The sequence below is a fragment of the Aspergillus pseudotamarii genome, assembly GCF_009193445.1.
Source record: "Aspergillus pseudotamarii strain CBS 117625 unplaced genomic scaffold BDV38scaffold_7, whole genome shotgun sequence".
Lineage (NCBI taxonomy): Eukaryota > Fungi > Ascomycota > Eurotiomycetes > Eurotiales > Aspergillaceae > Aspergillus > Aspergillus pseudotamarii.
In genome coordinates, this window is record NW_022475021.1 from 272,908 (window position 1) to 290,005 (window position 17,098).

The 17,098-nt window shown below is 49.0% G+C and overlaps 6 protein-coding genes across 6 annotated transcripts; 4 read left to right on the plus strand and 2 right to left on the minus strand.

The window, feature by feature from the left end:
• The first annotated feature begins 1,280 nt into the window (after positions 1–1,280).
• BDV38DRAFT_237162 (putative C6 transcription factor) lies at positions 1,281–4,400 on the plus strand. Its single transcript, XM_032053549.1, has 4 exons — positions 1,281–1,574; positions 1,612–1,889; positions 2,014–3,118; positions 3,167–4,400. The coding sequence occupies exons 1-4, from the start codon at positions 1,569–1,571 to the stop codon at positions 4,151–4,153; spliced, it is 2,376 nt and encodes a 791-aa protein (XP_031917651.1). The 5' UTR covers positions 1,281–1,568; the 3' UTR covers positions 4,154–4,400.
• Positions 4,401–4,532: 132 nt separating this feature from the next.
• On the plus strand, positions 4,533–6,105 carry BDV38DRAFT_189866 (glycosylphosphatidylinositol-alpha 1,4 mannosyltransferase I). The gene is made up of 2 exons (XM_032052248.1): positions 4,533–5,690; positions 5,761–6,105. Exons 1-2 carry the CDS (start codon positions 4,704–4,706, stop codon positions 5,944–5,946), a joined length of 1,173 nt encoding a protein of 390 aa, XP_031917652.1. The 5' UTR covers positions 4,533–4,703; the 3' UTR covers positions 5,947–6,105.
• On the minus strand, positions 6,079–8,455 carry BDV38DRAFT_189863 (cation:proton antiporter). The gene is made up of 2 exons (XM_032052247.1): positions 7,159–8,455; positions 6,079–7,100 (listed from the first exon to the last, which is right to left on the minus strand). Exons 1-2 carry the CDS (start codon positions 8,212–8,214, stop codon positions 6,435–6,437), a joined length of 1,722 nt encoding a protein of 573 aa, XP_031917653.1. The 5' UTR covers positions 8,215–8,455; the 3' UTR covers positions 6,079–6,434.
• Positions 8,456–10,800: 2,345 nt separating this feature from the next.
• Positions 10,801–11,649, plus strand: BDV38DRAFT_278945 (ubiquitin carboxyl-terminal hydrolase; the record flags this gene model as incomplete). The annotated part of the gene is made up of 2 exons (XM_032058866.1): positions 10,801–10,864; positions 10,961–11,649. The coding sequence occupies 2 exons, from the start codon at positions 10,801–10,803 to the stop codon at positions 11,647–11,649; spliced, it is 753 nt and encodes a 250-aa protein (XP_031917654.1).
• Positions 11,650–11,798: 149 nt separating this feature from the next.
• On the minus strand, positions 11,799–13,828 carry erg9 (bifunctional farnesyl-diphosphate farnesyltransferase/squalene synthase; the record flags this gene model as incomplete). The annotated part of the gene is made up of 4 exons (XM_032062897.1): positions 11,799–12,327; positions 12,378–12,560; positions 12,614–13,673; positions 13,764–13,828. 4 exons carry the CDS (start codon positions 13,826–13,828, stop codon positions 12,223–12,225), a joined length of 1,413 nt encoding a protein of 470 aa, XP_031917655.1. The 3' UTR covers positions 11,799–12,222.
• A 658-nt stretch (positions 13,829–14,486) lies between these two features.
• On the plus strand, positions 14,487–16,674 carry BDV38DRAFT_237185 (DnaJ domain protein). Its single transcript, XM_032053550.1, has 5 exons — positions 14,487–14,792; positions 14,847–14,890; positions 14,960–15,053; positions 15,109–16,166; positions 16,224–16,674. Exons 1-5 carry the CDS (start codon positions 14,687–14,689, stop codon positions 16,371–16,373), a joined length of 1,452 nt encoding a protein of 483 aa, XP_031917656.1. The 5' UTR covers positions 14,487–14,686; the 3' UTR covers positions 16,374–16,674.
• Positions 16,675–17,098: the final 424 nt, after the last annotated feature.

The window sequence follows — 17,098 nt, forward strand, 5'->3', positions numbered from 1 at the left end:
AAACGATTCGGCAGGCAGTTCGCCTGCGTAGGAATTAACGGATCCTCGGAGGATTGTGGTTTAGCCTAAGGGCTAAAGGGCCCGTCGATCCCTAGTTGACCATAGCGCGTTGCGGAACCGCCGTCTGCCTGGCGATACAAGCACTGGGTCGGTCGTTTATATCCGACACGAGGCAGTAAGTAATTAATTTAAAGTTGGACCCCTGCCGATGACTCCACCGGTGTAGAAACCTGGATACAGCCGAAGGCTCAGAAACTGGCTTAGCCTGCTGCCTTGCGAATAGAAATGCAGGGACAAGCCACTGTCCTCTCGCTAAGATGTGAATGTGATTCTGCAGTGCTTTTTGTGCAGAAAAGTGGGCGAAGTCGCTATTCGTCTGCATTTCTTTTCCTATTCAGATTGGTTGTGGCTGCCCTGTGTTTAAGCGGGTGGGCATAATTCTACTGCTCCTTCTGCTGCAGCAGGGGTATTTTCCGTTATCCCTCGTGGAGAGCCGTCAAGCCCATGGGAGGGATGGTTTCCTGGTCCATTTGCAGGCCGTAATTCCCCGATTTCCTGCATCATGCTGTCTTTCTTCTATGGATGTCTCCCGGGGGTGCTTTGGAGAAAGCAGATGCACGCCACCCATTTCATTAACTTTAAAAATGGTGCCAGCACCTCCGAGTCTGTAGAATAATTCAAAGTATAGCTGGAAGCCGACGGCATTTCCATCACAGGAGCCGGGGCTTGAGGGGATGAAGTGGGTTTCTTGTCGTATCTGGTAGGGATGTAGAGACCACCTCTTGGTCCTATTCCCCCCCACTCCAATGAATAGTGCTCTTTCTTTGGTTCCCAGGACGCCTGGGAGAGTAATAGACTCCTCACCTGGCGTCACGAGGGGTAATAGACAGACACGGTGTCATTTAGCCAACAAGGTCAGCGGTTAACTGCGTCGGATATCAGAGGATACTCTGGGACCCTGCACCTAGTCAACGAATGGTAGAAGAAAGGAAATAATTTAATTCTTCTGTGTGCATGCAGTAATCAAGAAATGCGGGGAAACCGCGGACAATCTCAGGACGATCTGCCAACGAGGGTTTGTTCAGCCTGGCTGGCGATAGGGTTAGACGGTTCCATCGGCCTCCACTCTAACTTTCTACTCATCCTGGCGCATCACCCGTTTTTGTTCGACTCTCAAACACTCTTAATATTCTTCTTTTGCCCCATCCGGTCCCAGACACCTTTTCCATAACCCTTGATCGTAATCGACAACGCGGTCTTATCTTGTTTATTTTTTTTTTTTTTTAATCCACCTTTCTTATCTCTTTGGGGTTCTCTATTCCTAGTGGACATCAAACAGTGACATATTCCGTCTCGAAGGGCATTCATTCTAAAAATCCCCCTAATTCCCACCCCTTTAATCACCAGCCCGCAATCTGCAGGGTCTCACTTCTAGTACGCTGCGAGGATACACGGTGGCGGCCTTTTCCCTGGCATTATTATATTATTAGACTAGTCGGCCTCCGCTATTTCCAGAAAAAATCCCTGGACTCGGCTGCATTCAAACTGCTGGACGTCTGCTACCTCCGATGGCTGTTTCTGATCGACTTGGATCTAAATGCATCAGCTGAGTGGGTGTCTTCTATTCATCACTATCTGAGATTGCCTAGAATCCGGTTCTTGGAGATGTTCCACACCTTTGAAGGATTCGAAAACCCGAACAACTCGGCCCCAGCCCGGGGTCGTGGTGAGCGCCAACCATCCGTCGGCCGGCGTGTGACTACTCTTCGTGCTTGTACATCCTGCAGGCATCGCAAGATCAAATGTGACGGCGAAAAGCCGTGCGAAGCATGTCGGTGGTATAAGAAAGCCGACCAGTGCCATTATGCAGATCCCCGGCCCTCCCGGAGGTGGGTTGCTCTCTTTCTTTTTTGATTTTTAGTCAAATTATCAATGCCCCTTCCTCCCCACAATTATCTCCCCACCGAGATGGTGGAAGATCTATACCTGGCTTACGTGGGAATGAATTTGCAGACATGTAGAAAAACTCTCCACCACGCTGGATGAGTATCGGGGCGTGCTCGAGAAACTCTTCCCCGATATCCCACCCGAAAATCTAGTTAGCTTGTCTCGCGAAAAGCTTTTGGAGCTGACGGGCAAATCATCCCAGCTGCAGACGCAGCCGCCACACCCAGCGTCGCCAGCTACCTCGGCATCAGTCGAAGCCCATGTCTCCCCCGTCTCCAATGAAGATGGCAATCTGGAATCTTTGCAGACGATGCCTGAAGAATCCAGTGATTCTCAGAACTCGGTTTATACGGAGATATCGAATAATTTTTCGGACGACGTCAATGCCTTGTCACTCTCAGCCAGACAACCTTCCTCTTATCTAGGAGTGTCATCCATCAATGCTGTTCTCAAAGTGATCCTCTGCCTTGACCCTGGCGCCCTCTCTTACTTCTCTCACTCCTCGACCAACACAGAATCTACTGGTTCAGCCCTGGGATATTCCCCAGCAGAGGCACAATCATGGCCGGTCCAAGAGTCTCAGCAACCAATAACGCCCCCTCAACGACATCGACCCGTAACAGAGATGCAGTTGCTCGACGCCTACTTTACTTATTTTCAGCCATTCGTACCCATGTTAGATGAGCAAGTCTTCCGCGATATCTACCACTCGGGATGCAGGAAGGATGAACGTTGGCTGGCACTGCTGAACATTGTGCTTGCCTTGGGTAGTATCGCAGCATGCCCATCGGATGACATGTCCCACACAATTTATGCCCAGCGCTGTAAGAGCTATTTGAATTTAGAATCTCTTGGCTCTTCGCATATAGAGACCATCCAGACTCTTGGCCTTTTGGGAGGCCAGTATCTTCATTACGTGAGTCAACCAAATCTGGCGTATTCGCTCATGGGAGCTGCGTTGCGCATGGCTGCAGCGTTGGGCCTGCACAAAGAGTTTTCAGATAGCCAGGAAGGGTCGTGTAAGCAGAACATATATTCGACAGACCTGAAACGGCGAGTGTGGTGGTCGCTGTTTTGCTTGGACACTTGGGGCTGTATGACTCTGGGACGACCGAGCATGGGACGGTTTGGACCGACGATTACCGTTAAACTGCCACAGTACCGAGAAAGGGTATGTATGCATCCGAGATCTGTGAGTCTGTCATTCTAATCATTTCAGGGAAATGTTCTCGAAATTCTACCGCTTCTAGAAAACGTTCGGTTCTGTAAAATTGCGACACAGATCCAAGAAATCTTGGCTGCCGCTCCGTTGACGAGGTACCACGAAATGTCGCACTTCGATAATCAACTGTTAGAGTGGTATGAGAACCTTCCATATATACTGAAAGACCACGAACCATGTTCCGAATCAATCATCATCACGAGGACAGTCATGAAATGGCGGTACTACAACCAGCGTATGCTCATATACCGCCCAACACTACTTAGCTACGCCATGCGGCGAGTTCCATATATTGCCCTCCGGTCCGAAGAGCGGACGGCAATTGAGAGGTGTCGACAGATTGCGGAGGCTACAATTCAAGACATTTCTTCCACGGCTCAGTCACATCAAATGTCGGGCTGGAGTGCTGTCTGGCTCATATTCCAGGCAGTCATGGTTCCGCTATTGGGATTATTTCTCAATGACAACACAACGAGTGACCCTAGAGCTACTGTTGCGAGCTGCCAGTCTCAGGTTGAGATGGCTATGCTTGTACTAGCCCGACTGGAACAATGGAGCCCAACTGCAAAAAGGACGTTGGATGCCGTATCGCAGATATTGGAGGCCAGTAAGAGAGGGACCGACATGGCTAACGAGGCTGGCATCGTCAACGGCATGTATGCCGCCTCACGGGAAGGGGCATTCCCTCGAGCCGCTTCGGGGATTCTTCCTTCCCAAAACTTTTTCCTACAGAATGAGGCAGGCTTCGATCCGTTTGCACCTCCAGTCATCGATGACTCGACAGCCCAGTACCTATGGGACTTCCTGAGCTGGAGTGACAGCAGCCTATGGCCTGGGATAACGGACACTAACAGTTTCAACGATGAAACGCTGTTCGCCCAAACAGACAAAGCCGTGAAATATGCCAACAATGGTGCAGCTTTTATGGGGGGCTCTATGGGGGACGGTGCCTACTATGCAAATCCACCTTTACCTTACTACTAAAGGGTCAACTATTTTCTTTAAACAAAAACATCTAGTCCTTCTGGCTAAGGGCACTTTTTCTTTCTTCTTATGTCTTTTTTTCTTTTTTCTTTTTTGCCTTGATCTTTTTCTTTTCCACTTACTTTGTCTGGAGATGCATTACAGCGAATTATACTTTATAGCAAACAGCACGGGATGGATGAGTGTATATAACCAGGATTCTTAAAAGAACATATAGTGTATATGAATGATCATCAGTTTTTGGATGCCTATGTTTCTATTACAGACAATATACATTATGCAGGGATCGCCAGTGTGCTGACTCAGCCAAAACGCCAAACGCCAAAAACCACACGTTATGCTTCTGAGGCGTATCCGCAATCACCATATGAACCCGGCTGCAAAATAAAGTAAAATTGCCCACAACTTTTACCAGATATATATTATCATATCACCGTCTTATAGCTCTGCTGCACAATTTATTAATGTGTGCATTACATCTAAGTCTCGCAAAACTTGCAGCCTAGCGACAAACCCTGATGAACTCTAGTCAATAGGAGAATTATCAGTCATGGCTTCTTTATTTGAGAGACCATCACTGGTGTTCGGTGCCGCCATTGTCTTACGCGCTATTCTTCTTGTTTATGGCGCCTGGCAAGATGCCCACTCAGCCGTCAAATACACCGACATTGACTACATGGTTTTCACCGACGCAGCCCGGTATGTTTCCAAAGGCGCTTCACCATACGCTCGAGATACGTACCGGTACACACCTCTTCTCGCGTGGATGCTTCTACCAACCACCTGGGATAATTTCTTCTCTTTTGGCAAAGCTCTTTTTGCTATCTCTGACGTGGTGGCCGGATGGCTCATCGTGAAAGCGCTCATATCCGTTTACAGCATGAGCCCGCCACGCGCTCTCAAGTATGCCAGCGTTTGGCTACTGAATCCTATGGTCGCCAATATTAGTACGCGAGGAAGCTCCGAGGGTCTCCTATGTGTGCTAGTCATTGCCTTACTCTGGGCTGTCTTGAACAGGAGAATCACTCTCGCCGGAGTACTTCTGGGGCTCAGCGTACATTTCAAGATTTATCCCTTTATCTACGGGCCGTCTATTATCTGGTGGCTGGACGAAGAGCGCGAAGGGCTGAAGGAACCTTCGCAAAAGCAAAAGCCGGAGCAAGATCGAAATCTCTTTACTCACATCTTCAACTTCATCACACCCTCTCGCCTTCTTCTCACCACCACCGCACTGGCCACCTTCTCCGGTCTCAACATCTCCATGTACATCCTCTACGACTTTCCTTTCGCGCAGCATACCTATCTGCATCATTTAACTCGCATCGACCACCGCCACAACTTTTCACCCTACAGTAGCCTCCTTTATCTCTCCGCTGCTGGAGACGTCCAGGGAAGCTTTGAGTCTCTAGCTTTCATTCCGCAGCTACTTCTCTCTGTCGTCGTTATCCCAATTGTTCTGGCTAAAAGAAGCCTGCCAGGTGCGATGCTAGCCCAGACGTTCGCATTCGTTACGTTCAACAAAGTGTGCACGAGCCAGGTATGCTTCTCCTATCCATCTCTAGGCTTCTAGTTCGGGCCGAAGATGCGAAGACTAACTTGTGCAAAAGTATTTCCTCTGGTATCTCATCTTTCTTCCGTTCTACCTGCCGTCCTCATCCTTGATGAAGAACCCAAGACTAGGCATTACCGTCATGGCTCTATGGGTTATCGCTCAGGTATGCATACACCCTTGCTTACTTTTCGTTGCTTTTAGAGTCAATAAGAACATCCCACGGTTGCTCCCACGGTACTAATGAGAATACCAGGCGCTCTGGCTTCAGCAAGGCTACTATCTCGAATTTCTCGGTTTGTCTAGTTTCGTCCCGGGATTGTTTCTCGCTGGTTTGGGTTTCTTTGCCGTGAATATTTGGATTTTGGGTATTATTATTAATGATGTTGCATTGACGGGGTGTTAGGGGATCGAGGGACGAGGAATGATGACCGTGGACTCTAGAGTCTGATCATTATGTATATACTGCTTTTCTAGGCTCTAGCTAGGCCTTATATCTTAAGTTGGGCTCCTAGATAGTTTAGGGGCTGTGTACTGGATCTCTCGCCGCTTAAACTAACTATGCACACTATGACATTGTTTCCTTTACTTCATCCAGGTAGAGCAACATCAAATGGGATCGCGAGTCGGCTGTTTGCACACATGTTCCCATCCCTGCTCTTAACACAGACACCCAATCCATATCCACACTTCCATCATCCCTTCTACTCCCAACCTACAACAAAAACCAAGCTAAATCCCCCAAACACCCAACGGATCTTCTCCACCCCGATCCACCCTCATCCTCTGCAGAGTCTTCACCCTCTTAACCAACGTCCCGACACAAATCGGCCCAAGAAGCGTACACAGCGAAATCGCCCAAACAATCACCAGATATGTCTCGGACGAACCACCACTAGAGCTAGTCCCAAAGATCCCCTTTGACTCGGCGAGTGATGCAATGAGGTACCCGACTTCGCCGCGGGAGACCATCGCCAGGCCCAGGATTGAAGCGGGATAAAGGGATTTGGGCTTCGGCGGGAGAGTCGAGGTAGGATGCGAGTTTTGAGTTGGTGGTTCGCTGTTGATAGCTCCGTGTGCTGGGGTAGTTGGTTGGGTTGGTATTGGTTGGTCGTGTGACTTGTCTTGGAGACTTGGGGGATCCTGCGATTGGGCCTTTTGGTTCTCCTTCTGTTGCTTCTTGGAACCGGCTCTGGGACTCGCGCAGAATAGAAATACCCCAGAAAACGGTTTCTTGAGAATCCGGAGGGCGCTTGAAACGGGTCGAGACGAGAACCGCACGAGCCAGAGACCGGTGATTAGCTTGCCGAATGCCATGAGGATGGCGTAGACGACGCCACGCCAGACTATTTTTGCGTTGAACATTTCTGTGATGGGGATGGCGAAGCCGATTGAGGCCTTTGTTCATTCGCGTTAGTGGTTTTCAGTCTGTAGTTGGAGTGAGTAAATGACTTACGAAGAAGAGAGGGACCAGGATCCTGGTCACCGGTCCATGGTAGTATTTTTCGTAGACCAAACTGCCGGTAGGAGTATCATGTTTTGGGCTGGTAGTCTGTTGGCGAGTGGTCTGGTCATTCTGATTGGTATCCTCCTCTTGAGAGGTATTTCCCGTACTTGGTTCAGTAGACGCGTTAGCATTAGCAGCATCCGCTGCCCCGGAATTCTCCTTCAAAAAGGCATCCATCCAAGACGTCATCACGCCAGCCAGATATGCAGCAAAGAGACTAGAAGTCCCCGCATAAGTAGCCCCAGCCACCATGCCCACCAGCAAACACGTATTCACCAGAAAATGAAACTGAACCGTCCCCGTAATCTCCGGAAATCTATGCTTGTGGGCAAGAATGACCTTCAACGCAGGTTTAATGCCCAACAGACACAAAAGCACCACACCAACCCCGAACCCGATCGAAACAAAAACGGGCCGTACAACAGTCACCGCACTAAACGAATCACTACTCCCGCCTAGATTAGTGATGATCTGAACCAGTACCAGTCCCACGACATCATCTAGCATAGCTGCGCCGGTCGTAACCGTTCCCAGTCGGGTCTTGATCAGATCCGTAGTCGAGAGGATGGTGAACGTAGTTCCTAGACTGGTTGCGCTGAGAGCCGCTCCGGCGGAGAAGGCCTGGAGGGGCGTTGCGGCTACCAGCTCGGTCAGAATGAAGGAGAGGCCCATTGGGGCGCAGATGCCGGTGATGGCTACTGCGAGTGAAAGCAAGAGGTTCGCTTTCAGGGACGGTAGGGACGTCGATAGCCCGCCTTCGTAGACGAGCATTATCAAACCGAGGTAGCCGAGCTGTTGGATCACGGTTTCCATGTCGCGGGTGAGCCATTTTGCGCCGGGGGTGCCCCAGAGGATGCCGATGAAGAGCTGGCCGATTAGTCCACAGTAGACGAGTTTGTCGAGGCACACATTGACTAGGTTGAGGACTAGCAGGAAGCCTGTTTGGTTCAGGATTGTGCCAATGGCTGGCTCATGGTAGGCGAAGGCTGTTTCGCTGGTGGCCATCTTTTACTGGTGGGTTTGCTGGTCTTTGAGCATGAATTTGGAATGATATAGTTGAGCAGAAAGACGCTCTAGGTCTCGCTATATAGATAATACTAGTATTTTCTGGTGATTTTGTACTAGTAAATTTTTGACGGTAACGGACTCCATCAGAAGATATGTTTGCACCGTTCGTGGGCGGTAGAATTGGTCAATTGCGAGGTGAAACGGACTTGAGCTTGCGATAATTGCGTGAGGGTCGAAGAATGATCAAGAATTATGAAAGGGGCACCGCAGGCGGGAGTCCACTTAGTCTAATAAATACAACTGTCGAGGCGCTCGGTAGATAGCGAGTCTCGGCATCCCGACGCCAAGCATTGTATGACCTCACAGTTGAAAGACGCTATTAAGCGAAGGTGGCTATGTTTTTACTTTTGCCTGACCATCATAGTCTTTAATGCGCCTTTCGTAGTCAGACTTGGCTTAAAGATGTCATAGACGTTCTAAGCCAGTACCACATGGCTTAGAATCCGTAGGTTTGTTAGGGCTAAGCGGGGACTTAGCATATATGACACCCAATCAAAACAACAATGTCATCAGATTTAAGTACCAGAACTTAGGGATAAACCAGGTATATAACCTGGAATTAAGACTCCTTATATCTTTCTCATTCGTATACCACTCATCCTTTTCCCAGTCCCTAACATACCGTCCGGCATATCTGACATCACAATTCCCTTGCCTAGCGACAATCATAGCCCCTCCATTAAATGGACAATACTCAATAGGTCATCTCTAGAATCGAGTCGAAGCGCTGCTTTATCGGATGATATTACACTCGTTTTCTGGCGCAGTCCTTGTCTCGCCAGTTTCCTGGCTCACGAGACTCCAGATGGCAAATCCGCCCGAAGTGAATCCAAGGTTATAATTGACCACAAGCCAAACTCCATAGCATCCATTCACAGTGCAAACAGTGTCCTGGTAATTTCGTCAGCGCTACATTTTCCCAACGCATGTTGTAGCAAAGTTATTTCCATGGATGCGTTACGAACTGCCATGACTATTGTAGTATCCCGGGTATGAGTCTTCGAAGGAGGAGAAATAGTTGTTCGTTCAATGGAGGTTTTCTTCAGCAAGATTATTTTGGGCGATCGAAGACTGGTGGCTAGTTGGGAAGTTTAATAACAAAAAGTGACCGACAGCCTCGCCCTTGGCTGTTTGTCCTGGACGCATGGTCACCGCCGATAACGGTCCGGTCTTTAATCTGACATGCGTCCAAAATGCCTCCTGTCAACGTGGCGCTTCTGACACTATTCACATGATGAGTAACGCGGCGTAAAGTGGGTGCTTCATTGCCATTAAACATCTTGTATTTCCGCCATGGCGCCCCAGGATTGGAGACCATCACATAAGAATGACCCTTTGCAGTATTTTCTAGGCAGATACGATGCTAGTACAGCTAATCAGAGCATGGAGCTTTCTCATGAAGTCAGCTGCCAGTAATTACTGATTCAACTTATTTGCTACCTCCAAATCCCATCGGCCAAGTATGTTTCCTCATCGGGTTGAATACCTCCCTTGGTACCATTTTCATTGGCTAACTTTCTTTGCTTTTTATGCATCACTCAGCTCAGTATCACGATACCATTGGCGCAAGTCGTCACTGCACTTGCTATGCTCCAAGGCTGGTGGTTCCCCTCCCCTGATTGCATGACAGCCGCAAAAGTAAGCCTCGTATTACAGCGCACTTCTACCGCTAAGCACAACGCTGTATAATACAGCCTCGCCGTGGGCTTCGAGAGCTGCGTGTTCTGTCTGTTTGCGCCTGGCCCTGTTTGTGCTCAGTGGACTAATTTATCTGCCGCTATTCGGATCTCACGAGCGCTGTCTCTTCGGAGTCCCGCCGTGCGTTAAGCATATCCGCCGTGGCTAACCTGTCTCGAAGGACTTGTCGAGAATAGAGAGCTAGGCTGAATACAGCTATAAGACAATCTCCGACGGTACCAGGTGTTTCTTGTAAAACCAAACAGGGCCAATATAACAGAACCCTATGATAGGATGGAGAGTGATGCCATTGTTTAGAGTAGATCTACCTATAATCTTTCTAAATCGCCGATGGGTTCTCTGGGAAACCTTTTGAGTTTCCAAGAATTATTTTCCTAGCTACATCCTTATATACGCAACCTAGCTATATCATGCTTCTTCAATACTCAACTCGTGTTCGGGTAAAATAACAGATGTTGGGTAAGAACGGAGACAGACCTGACTATACTTCCCGGATGCCCTCGGAGATATGCATTATCTTTAAGCAATGCCGATCAAATAATTTAGACTTCATGCAATGACCTATAACACGCTTTTTGCCCGTAAGTATGCATACCATTGCAGTGAATAGGCCATTTCATGCATGTCAGGTTAACAGCCCATCCTCAGGCATCGATTCCTTTATACCTATATTGCGTCACCCGCCTCTGCCTAATAATAATCAGAGATATAAGACAAATTAACAACATCCAACAGAACCACATCTACCACATTTCAAGTTTCCTTCGCAATCATCAAATCACTCAATTAGTATAAACAACTATTATCAACAAACAACTAACAAAAATGTCAACCACACTCCCCAGCGGCGCCAAAATCATCAACGGGGTCAAGACCTTCATTCCCCTAGGTACATACATACATACATACATAACATCACCGCCCACCATCCAAAACAATCTACAGAGTATACTATAAATCAACCCAACTAACATATAATAACCAGAAAACAACCCCGAAGTCTACACCCACCTCGCCACCACCCTCACAATCCAAACCCTCACCTTCCACGACATCTTCACCCTCTCCCCTCCCCCCACAGACCTACCCCATCCCATCAACGCCCTAATCTTCCTCGCCGCATCACCCATCTACACCCGCGCCCGCTCAACCCTCCAATCCACCCTCCCCAAATACACCACTCCCAATGAAAACGACCCGATCTGGATCCCCCAGACAATCGGCCATGCCTGCGGCCTCATGGCCTTCCTGCACTGCGTGCTGAATGTCGATAACGGGACGCATCTAGCCCGCGGGTCGGAGTTGGCGAAGTTACGGGAGGAGTTGGTCTCATTAGCACCGGGGGATCGGGCGCGGGTGGTCTATGAGTCCTCGTTTCTGGAGGAGGCCCATATGGATGCGGCGCGGGGAGGCAGTTCGGGGGTGCCGGGGCCGGAGGAGGATAATGGGTTTCATTTTGTGGGGTTTGTGAAGGGTGGGGATGGGAGGGTTTGGGAGTTGAATGGCGGGATGCCGGGGCCTTTGGAGAGGGGGGTTCTTGGGGATAGGGAGGATTTGGTTTCGGAGGCTGGGTTGAGGTTGACGGTTGGGGATTTTGTGGAGGCTGCAAGGGAGATTGAGGGGGGTGGATATGGGGGTTTGGGGATTTCTTTGGTTGGGTTGGTTGGGGTGTAGTCGCATGTTGATGCCAGATGGATCTTAGGATTCATAGTGACCGGTGATATTATGTGGAGTTAGGATATGGGGTAGGCTTCATTGTCGGCCAGACGAATATGGGATGAACCACATTACAAATGGAAAGAAAAGTGTATGATAAAACCATGGTATTGAACTCTTACTAAAGTAATCGACTATCACAGTACGATGCATATACAAAGCACTACAAGGCATAGATAGTTAGATACAAGGGTGTTCCAGATCGTCAATGGAGGTGTGCCATCTCAGCAAAGCTGCAGGACACACATCTAGTACGTCACTGGTCGGAGAAATTCTCACTCTCAATATCAGCACTTCTTCGGCACAACCACAGCCATGAAAGGGCTAGATTGCAATTTGACATCCGTGCTAGTTGACCGGCCACTGTTCCCACACGAGCAATATTGTAAGCGAAAGGGAGAATGAAACGGAAGAAGATATTATCGTTATTAGTTAAACATAAAGCGTCATGGTAAGAAAGGTAATATGAACAAGGGCCATGCGCGGTCATCTGCTGATAAAACAAAGGCGTCGTAAATCCGTAACTCACGCTTACAATTCCCCAGGAATCCTCTTGGCAGGTGGGCGGAAGTTGCCGGTCTTCAGCTCTTGCCACGCAATGTCGAAGCGGGCGCCCAATAACCAGGCAGTTGTAATCTAAGAACGGTCAGTGTAGTTCATCACGATTCATGTCGTCAAGAACATACCATGATGATCGACACGATCAGCACAATCACACCCATCAAAGCCAACATGAAGAACAGATCCTGGCGCGTTTCAGCTTCCTGTCTGGCCTTCTCCTTCTCAGCTTCCGACTGCTCGCCTTGCACCTTGCGCTTGGCTTCCGCAGCAGTTTGCTGGGGGAAGATTGTGTCCATGAACTTCTCAATCTGGGAACCGTCAGTATGGTTATGGGCCAGCATTCAAAGCAGTGATAGCATACCTTTCCACAAACAATGCTGATCTTGAGGAAGTTGGGATCCTTAGGAGTATTCTTCTTATGGATCCGGCGAGCATAGCGGCGGAATGTATCACAGAGAACACGAAGGTTCTGGGTCGACTCCATCATCAATTGACAGGCCTCACCCTTGGTGATCTTAATATTACGATCGAACATGTCCGGATTGCGGAAGCAAAGCTCCAAGGTAGCAATGGCCATAGACTGGGGAATGGCGCAAAAGTTGAAAACACTCTGCTCCCGCAGGCCAGCGAGGTAGAACAGACACTCTTCGACGTGCTCCAGAGCATTGAGAACCATTTCGGATCCACAGTTGAGAGCAGTCTCGCGGTTCTCGGGCTTGAAGAGATCCTCAAACTCGGTGACATACTTGGACCAAATTTCTTTGGGCCAGAAATGTCGGTCATCATCGTGGTCTTCCCGTACGTCACGAATGATGTTAGTCTTCTGCAGAAAGAGTCCCATGGACTTGTGTAGACGTGGACGGGAGAGCAGTGCTGGGTTAGCCAACTCAGCCTCAACAAAGAGGCGAGTCAACCCTTCACCCACCAAGCCGGCGACATAGTAGCAGTAGAGATCATATTCCTCAATTGTCTTGACGCTGGCATCCTCTAATTCCGCCTTTCGGCAGTAATCGGCCATACCATTGCCCATCTTATCAGTGATATCCTTGATGATCTCCCGGTAGGCCGGCTTCATGTTCTTGAACTCAGTAATGACGTTGTGAAACTGAACCAGCAGTTCACGGTCTTTCTCTTCGGGGCGGTTCCCATCGAACGTCCAGCCATCCTGCTCCAGGTAGTCCTTGAACTCACGCAGCATCGGCTCCTTGGTTTTCAGAGGAATCGATGTGTCGTCTTCGACGGTATCCAACCCGCGAAGAACTAGGTAGAAAACGCAAACAGGAAGTAGCAGTTCGGGATGAAGCTCCTTAATCACAGCGCTGAAACTCCGACTTGTCAAGTCGAGGAAGTTGAAGCAGGCCTTCTGCGTTTCTGTTTCATCCTGCACCTTGCGTTCATGGACAGGGTTGTGCCAAACTTTCCTATCGCGGGGGAAAAATGAACCTCTGTAAGCGTTGGCACATACACCTTCACAGTGGAAAATAATGCAGGTCGAGGATATGGGAACTTACCATTGAACGATAGACCTCAACTGGCTGGGGCGGAGCATATAATAGAGCACTTCGGTAGCACGCATGATGGCGGTTGCACGGGGCACGGTACAGGGAAGAAAAAAGGGGAAAGGCAAATTAAGCAATAGCAACAAATTAAATAGATACGCTGTGTCAAAACGCAATATTCATACAGAAAAGAAGGGAAACAAGAATGTTAGGAGTGGAAGGGTACGGAGGTTCCGAATTGTTACTGTACAGTAGTAGCGGACAGATTGCCAATAGTCTCACAAACTAGAGGGGACTGAGGGGATATAAAAGGGATATATGGGAATAAGGTAGGGCAATTGAGTGAGAGGTGAAAGGTGAGAAGGGGGAATTAGGGAGGTTCGAGGTAAAATAGAGTAGGGGAAAAAAAAGGGAGGAGAGGAGGGAGAGAGTGGTTGTTGAAAAGGAAGAAAGAAAGCAGGGATTTTAAAATGAGAGGAACAAAGACGCACGTTCGGTTGCGGGAGCCTCTAGTTAGTACTAGTAGCTTGTGGCTAGAGCCTCTTAGCGTGTCTAGGCGGAGAGGCTGGTGCGCATGACGCGTAATTACGACTAATACATCGAGGTAAACAACATCAAGCGCTGTGGCTGACAGCCGGCATGACAATACGATGACAATAATGGTCCCTTTTGGGGTCCGGACAAAAGTCATGGGCGCCCCGCGCATGACGAAACTCCCGTCGGAAAGCATCGTCAGGCAGAAAAAAAAAGTTGGTTGTGTACCTATCAATATTACTACGACGACGACGCCGACTGTTGTGGTCGTCTTCTTCGGTCTCCTATTTTCTGTTCCTCTTCTCTACTTCTTTTCGTATTCTTAGATTTTACTGCTCTGTGGTCCTGGAGATAGCCGGGATATACGTCCTGTTGGGTTGAACTCCACAAAATACCGCATTATGGTCGCAGATACTACGTACTACGATGCCCTGGGGGTGCCTCCCACGGCAACCGAACTTGAGATCAAAAAGGCATACCGCAAACTTGCCATTGTCACTCACCCTGGTATACTTCACTCGCTCACGTCATAAACCTTCTCTTGATCCTGACTGCCCACAGACAAGAACCCCGGAGATGAGACTGCGCATGCGAGATTTCAGGCGGTAAGCTAGTTCTCGCCTCGCTATAAAGATGTCTGCCCACTAGCTCTTGATACTTACTATTTCCACCAGATTGGAGAAGCCTACCAAGTCCTCAGCGATGAAGAACTGCGAAAGCGATATGATAAGTTTGGCAAGGAGGATGCAGTCCCCGGTGGTGGTTTCGGTATGTGTGCTTTGGTGCCGCGGATAATTTATTCTTGGCTAATACCCGGTTGAAGAGGACCCGTCGGAGTTCTTCAGCATGATCTTTGGTGGCAATGCTTTCGTCGACCTTATCGGTGAAATTTCTCTTATGAAGGATCTCACCACTACGATGGATATCACCATGCAAGAGATGGAGGAGGATGAACTGGCTGCATCCGCGGAGGAGAAACTGAATATCCACGAGGAAGACGCCAAATCGGCGGCTGGCACTTCCGCGGAGGGCGCTGCTGCTACTCCTGCTCCTGCTCCTGCTGCTAGTGCAACCGCTGCGGATGCTTATGAAGAGAAATCCGAGAAACCCACTGCAACGCCCAGCTCCGGCACAAGTACGCCTCGTCGCTACCTTGGTCAACAAGCCATCATGGACAAGTCAGAGGAAGAGGCACGGATGGAGGCAGCTGGTCTGTCTGCGGAGGAGAAGGAGCTACACAAGAAGAGCAAAAAGAAGGGCGGTTTGTCTCGGGAACAGGAGGAGCGCTTAGCTGCATACGAATTGGAGAGAAAGAAGGCCCGCGAAGAACGAGTCAACACATTGGCCACGAAGCTGGTGGACAAGATCAGCGTCTGGACCGAAACGGACAAGGGCGCCGATGTGACACGCGCATTTGAGGAGAAGATCCGTCTCGAGGTAGAGAATCTGAAGATGGAGTCCTTCGGTCTTGAAATCCTGCATGCGATCGGTCAGACATACGTCCAGAAAGGTAGCTCGTTCCTGAAGTCCCAGAAATTCCTCGGTATCTCGGGCTTCTTCTCCCGGCTGAAGGACAAGGGTACCCTCGCCAAGGAGACATGGACCACCATCTCAACAGCCATTGATGCGCAGATGACTATGGAGGAGATGGCCAAGCTGGAAGAACGTGGTGGCGAAGACTGGACCGACGAGAAGAGAGCCGAGTACGAGAAGAAGGTCACAGGCAAGATCTTGGCGGCTGCTTGGCGGGGTAGCAAGTTCGAGATACAGAGCGTGCTGCGCGATGTGTGTGATCAAGTCCTTGGCGACAAGAAGATCAAATTGGACAAGCGTGTTGAACGTGCTCATGCCCTGGTCATTGCGGGTAATATTTATCAGAAGGTAAGCACAATCAATGCCTCCACGTTTCTAGCATGCTGGGATACTAACACAGTGCAGGCGGAACGTGACCCCGAGGAGGAGGGAGACTACATGGCGTTTGAGCAACTTATGGCCGATGCCATGACGAAGAAGGGCAAGGATGAGAAGGAGAAGAAGAAGAAGGAGAAGAAGTCCAAGCATGAACACGTTGAAGAATCCACCGCTTAGATACCTGTTCTCGATACATAATCGATTACCCCTTGTGTTTTGTGCATACCTTTCTGTGCCTTCTCATCTCTTCTTTTCTTAATGTACCATTTTGTGCCTTCATGCCCTAGCGTTGTCTGGTTGTTCATGGGCGGATTAGATTGTTGGATACCTGTTCTACCTCCAGTTGTAGCAATCCGCAGCTTCACCTATGGCTCTGGCCAAAAACCATATATCTCGGTTGTATGTAATAATACTAAGTTTTCTTACTCTCAAAGTGCTTAATTGTTCTCAATGCTGGAATCCTTTCTGGGTACCTGGGCGATTATATATATATCTTGGAGGATTGACAGGAATAGCCGAACCCCTTTCTACAAGGGTTCAAGTTATTCGATATCTAAACCAGAATTTCCCCATCCGTCTTCCGAATAATAATTCCCAGTATACCCGGATATTGAGAAATGGTAGATAGCGTAGCTCTAGCATGCATACTTTGGGTAGGGTTAGTAGTTCACAACTCTCCTAACTCCCTCATAGGCTAGGTTATTATTACAGAATTACCACAAAGACGACGCGAATAACAATCTCCAATTGCTCGGTTAGATCTGATCGTCGAAGTCCGGGACGTGTAACCCCGCAAAAATTATGTCACCGCTATAGAAGTAGATGCTAGTACAACATGAGGAGAATCGATGATCGCGTGAGCACATACCCCATTCGGACCTTCGGCTCAGCGACCCCGGGAA

Bases quoted from the DNA above. Each gene is read 5' to 3' on its own strand.
- BDV38DRAFT_237162 (XM_032053549.1), top strand. The intron at 1,890-2,013 runs GTGGGTTGCTCT...ATGAATTTGCAG, and splicing joins GATCCCCGGCCCTCCCGGAG to ACATGTAGAAAAACTCTCCA. The intron at 3,119-3,166 runs GTATGTATGCAT...TAATCATTTCAG, and splicing joins TGCCACAGTACCGAGAAAGG to GGAAATGTTCTCGAAATTCT.
- BDV38DRAFT_189866 (XM_032052248.1), top strand. From the start codon at position 4,704: ATGGCTTCTTTATTTGAGAGACCATCACTGGTGTTCGGTGCCGCCATT. The intron at 5,691-5,760 runs GTATGCTTCTCC...CTTGTGCAAAAG, and splicing joins ACAAAGTGTGCACGAGCCAG to TATTTCCTCTGGTATCTCAT.
- BDV38DRAFT_189863 (XM_032052247.1), bottom strand. From the start codon at position 8,214: ATGGCCACCAGCGAAACAGCCTTCGCCTACCATGAGCCAGCCATTGGC. The intron at 7,101-7,158 runs GTAAGTCATTTA...GAATGAACAAAG, and splicing joins TCCTGGTCCCTCTCTTCTTC to GCCTCAATCGGCTTCGCCAT.
- BDV38DRAFT_237185 (XM_032053550.1), top strand. From the start codon at position 14,687: ATGGTCGCAGATACTACGTACTACGATGCCCTGGGGGTGCCTCCCACG. The intron at 14,793-14,846 runs GTATACTTCACT...GACTGCCCACAG, and splicing joins TGCCATTGTCACTCACCCTG to ACAAGAACCCCGGAGATGAG. The intron at 15,054-15,108 runs GTATGTGTGCTT...ACCCGGTTGAAG, and splicing joins AGTCCCCGGTGGTGGTTTCG to AGGACCCGTCGGAGTTCTTC.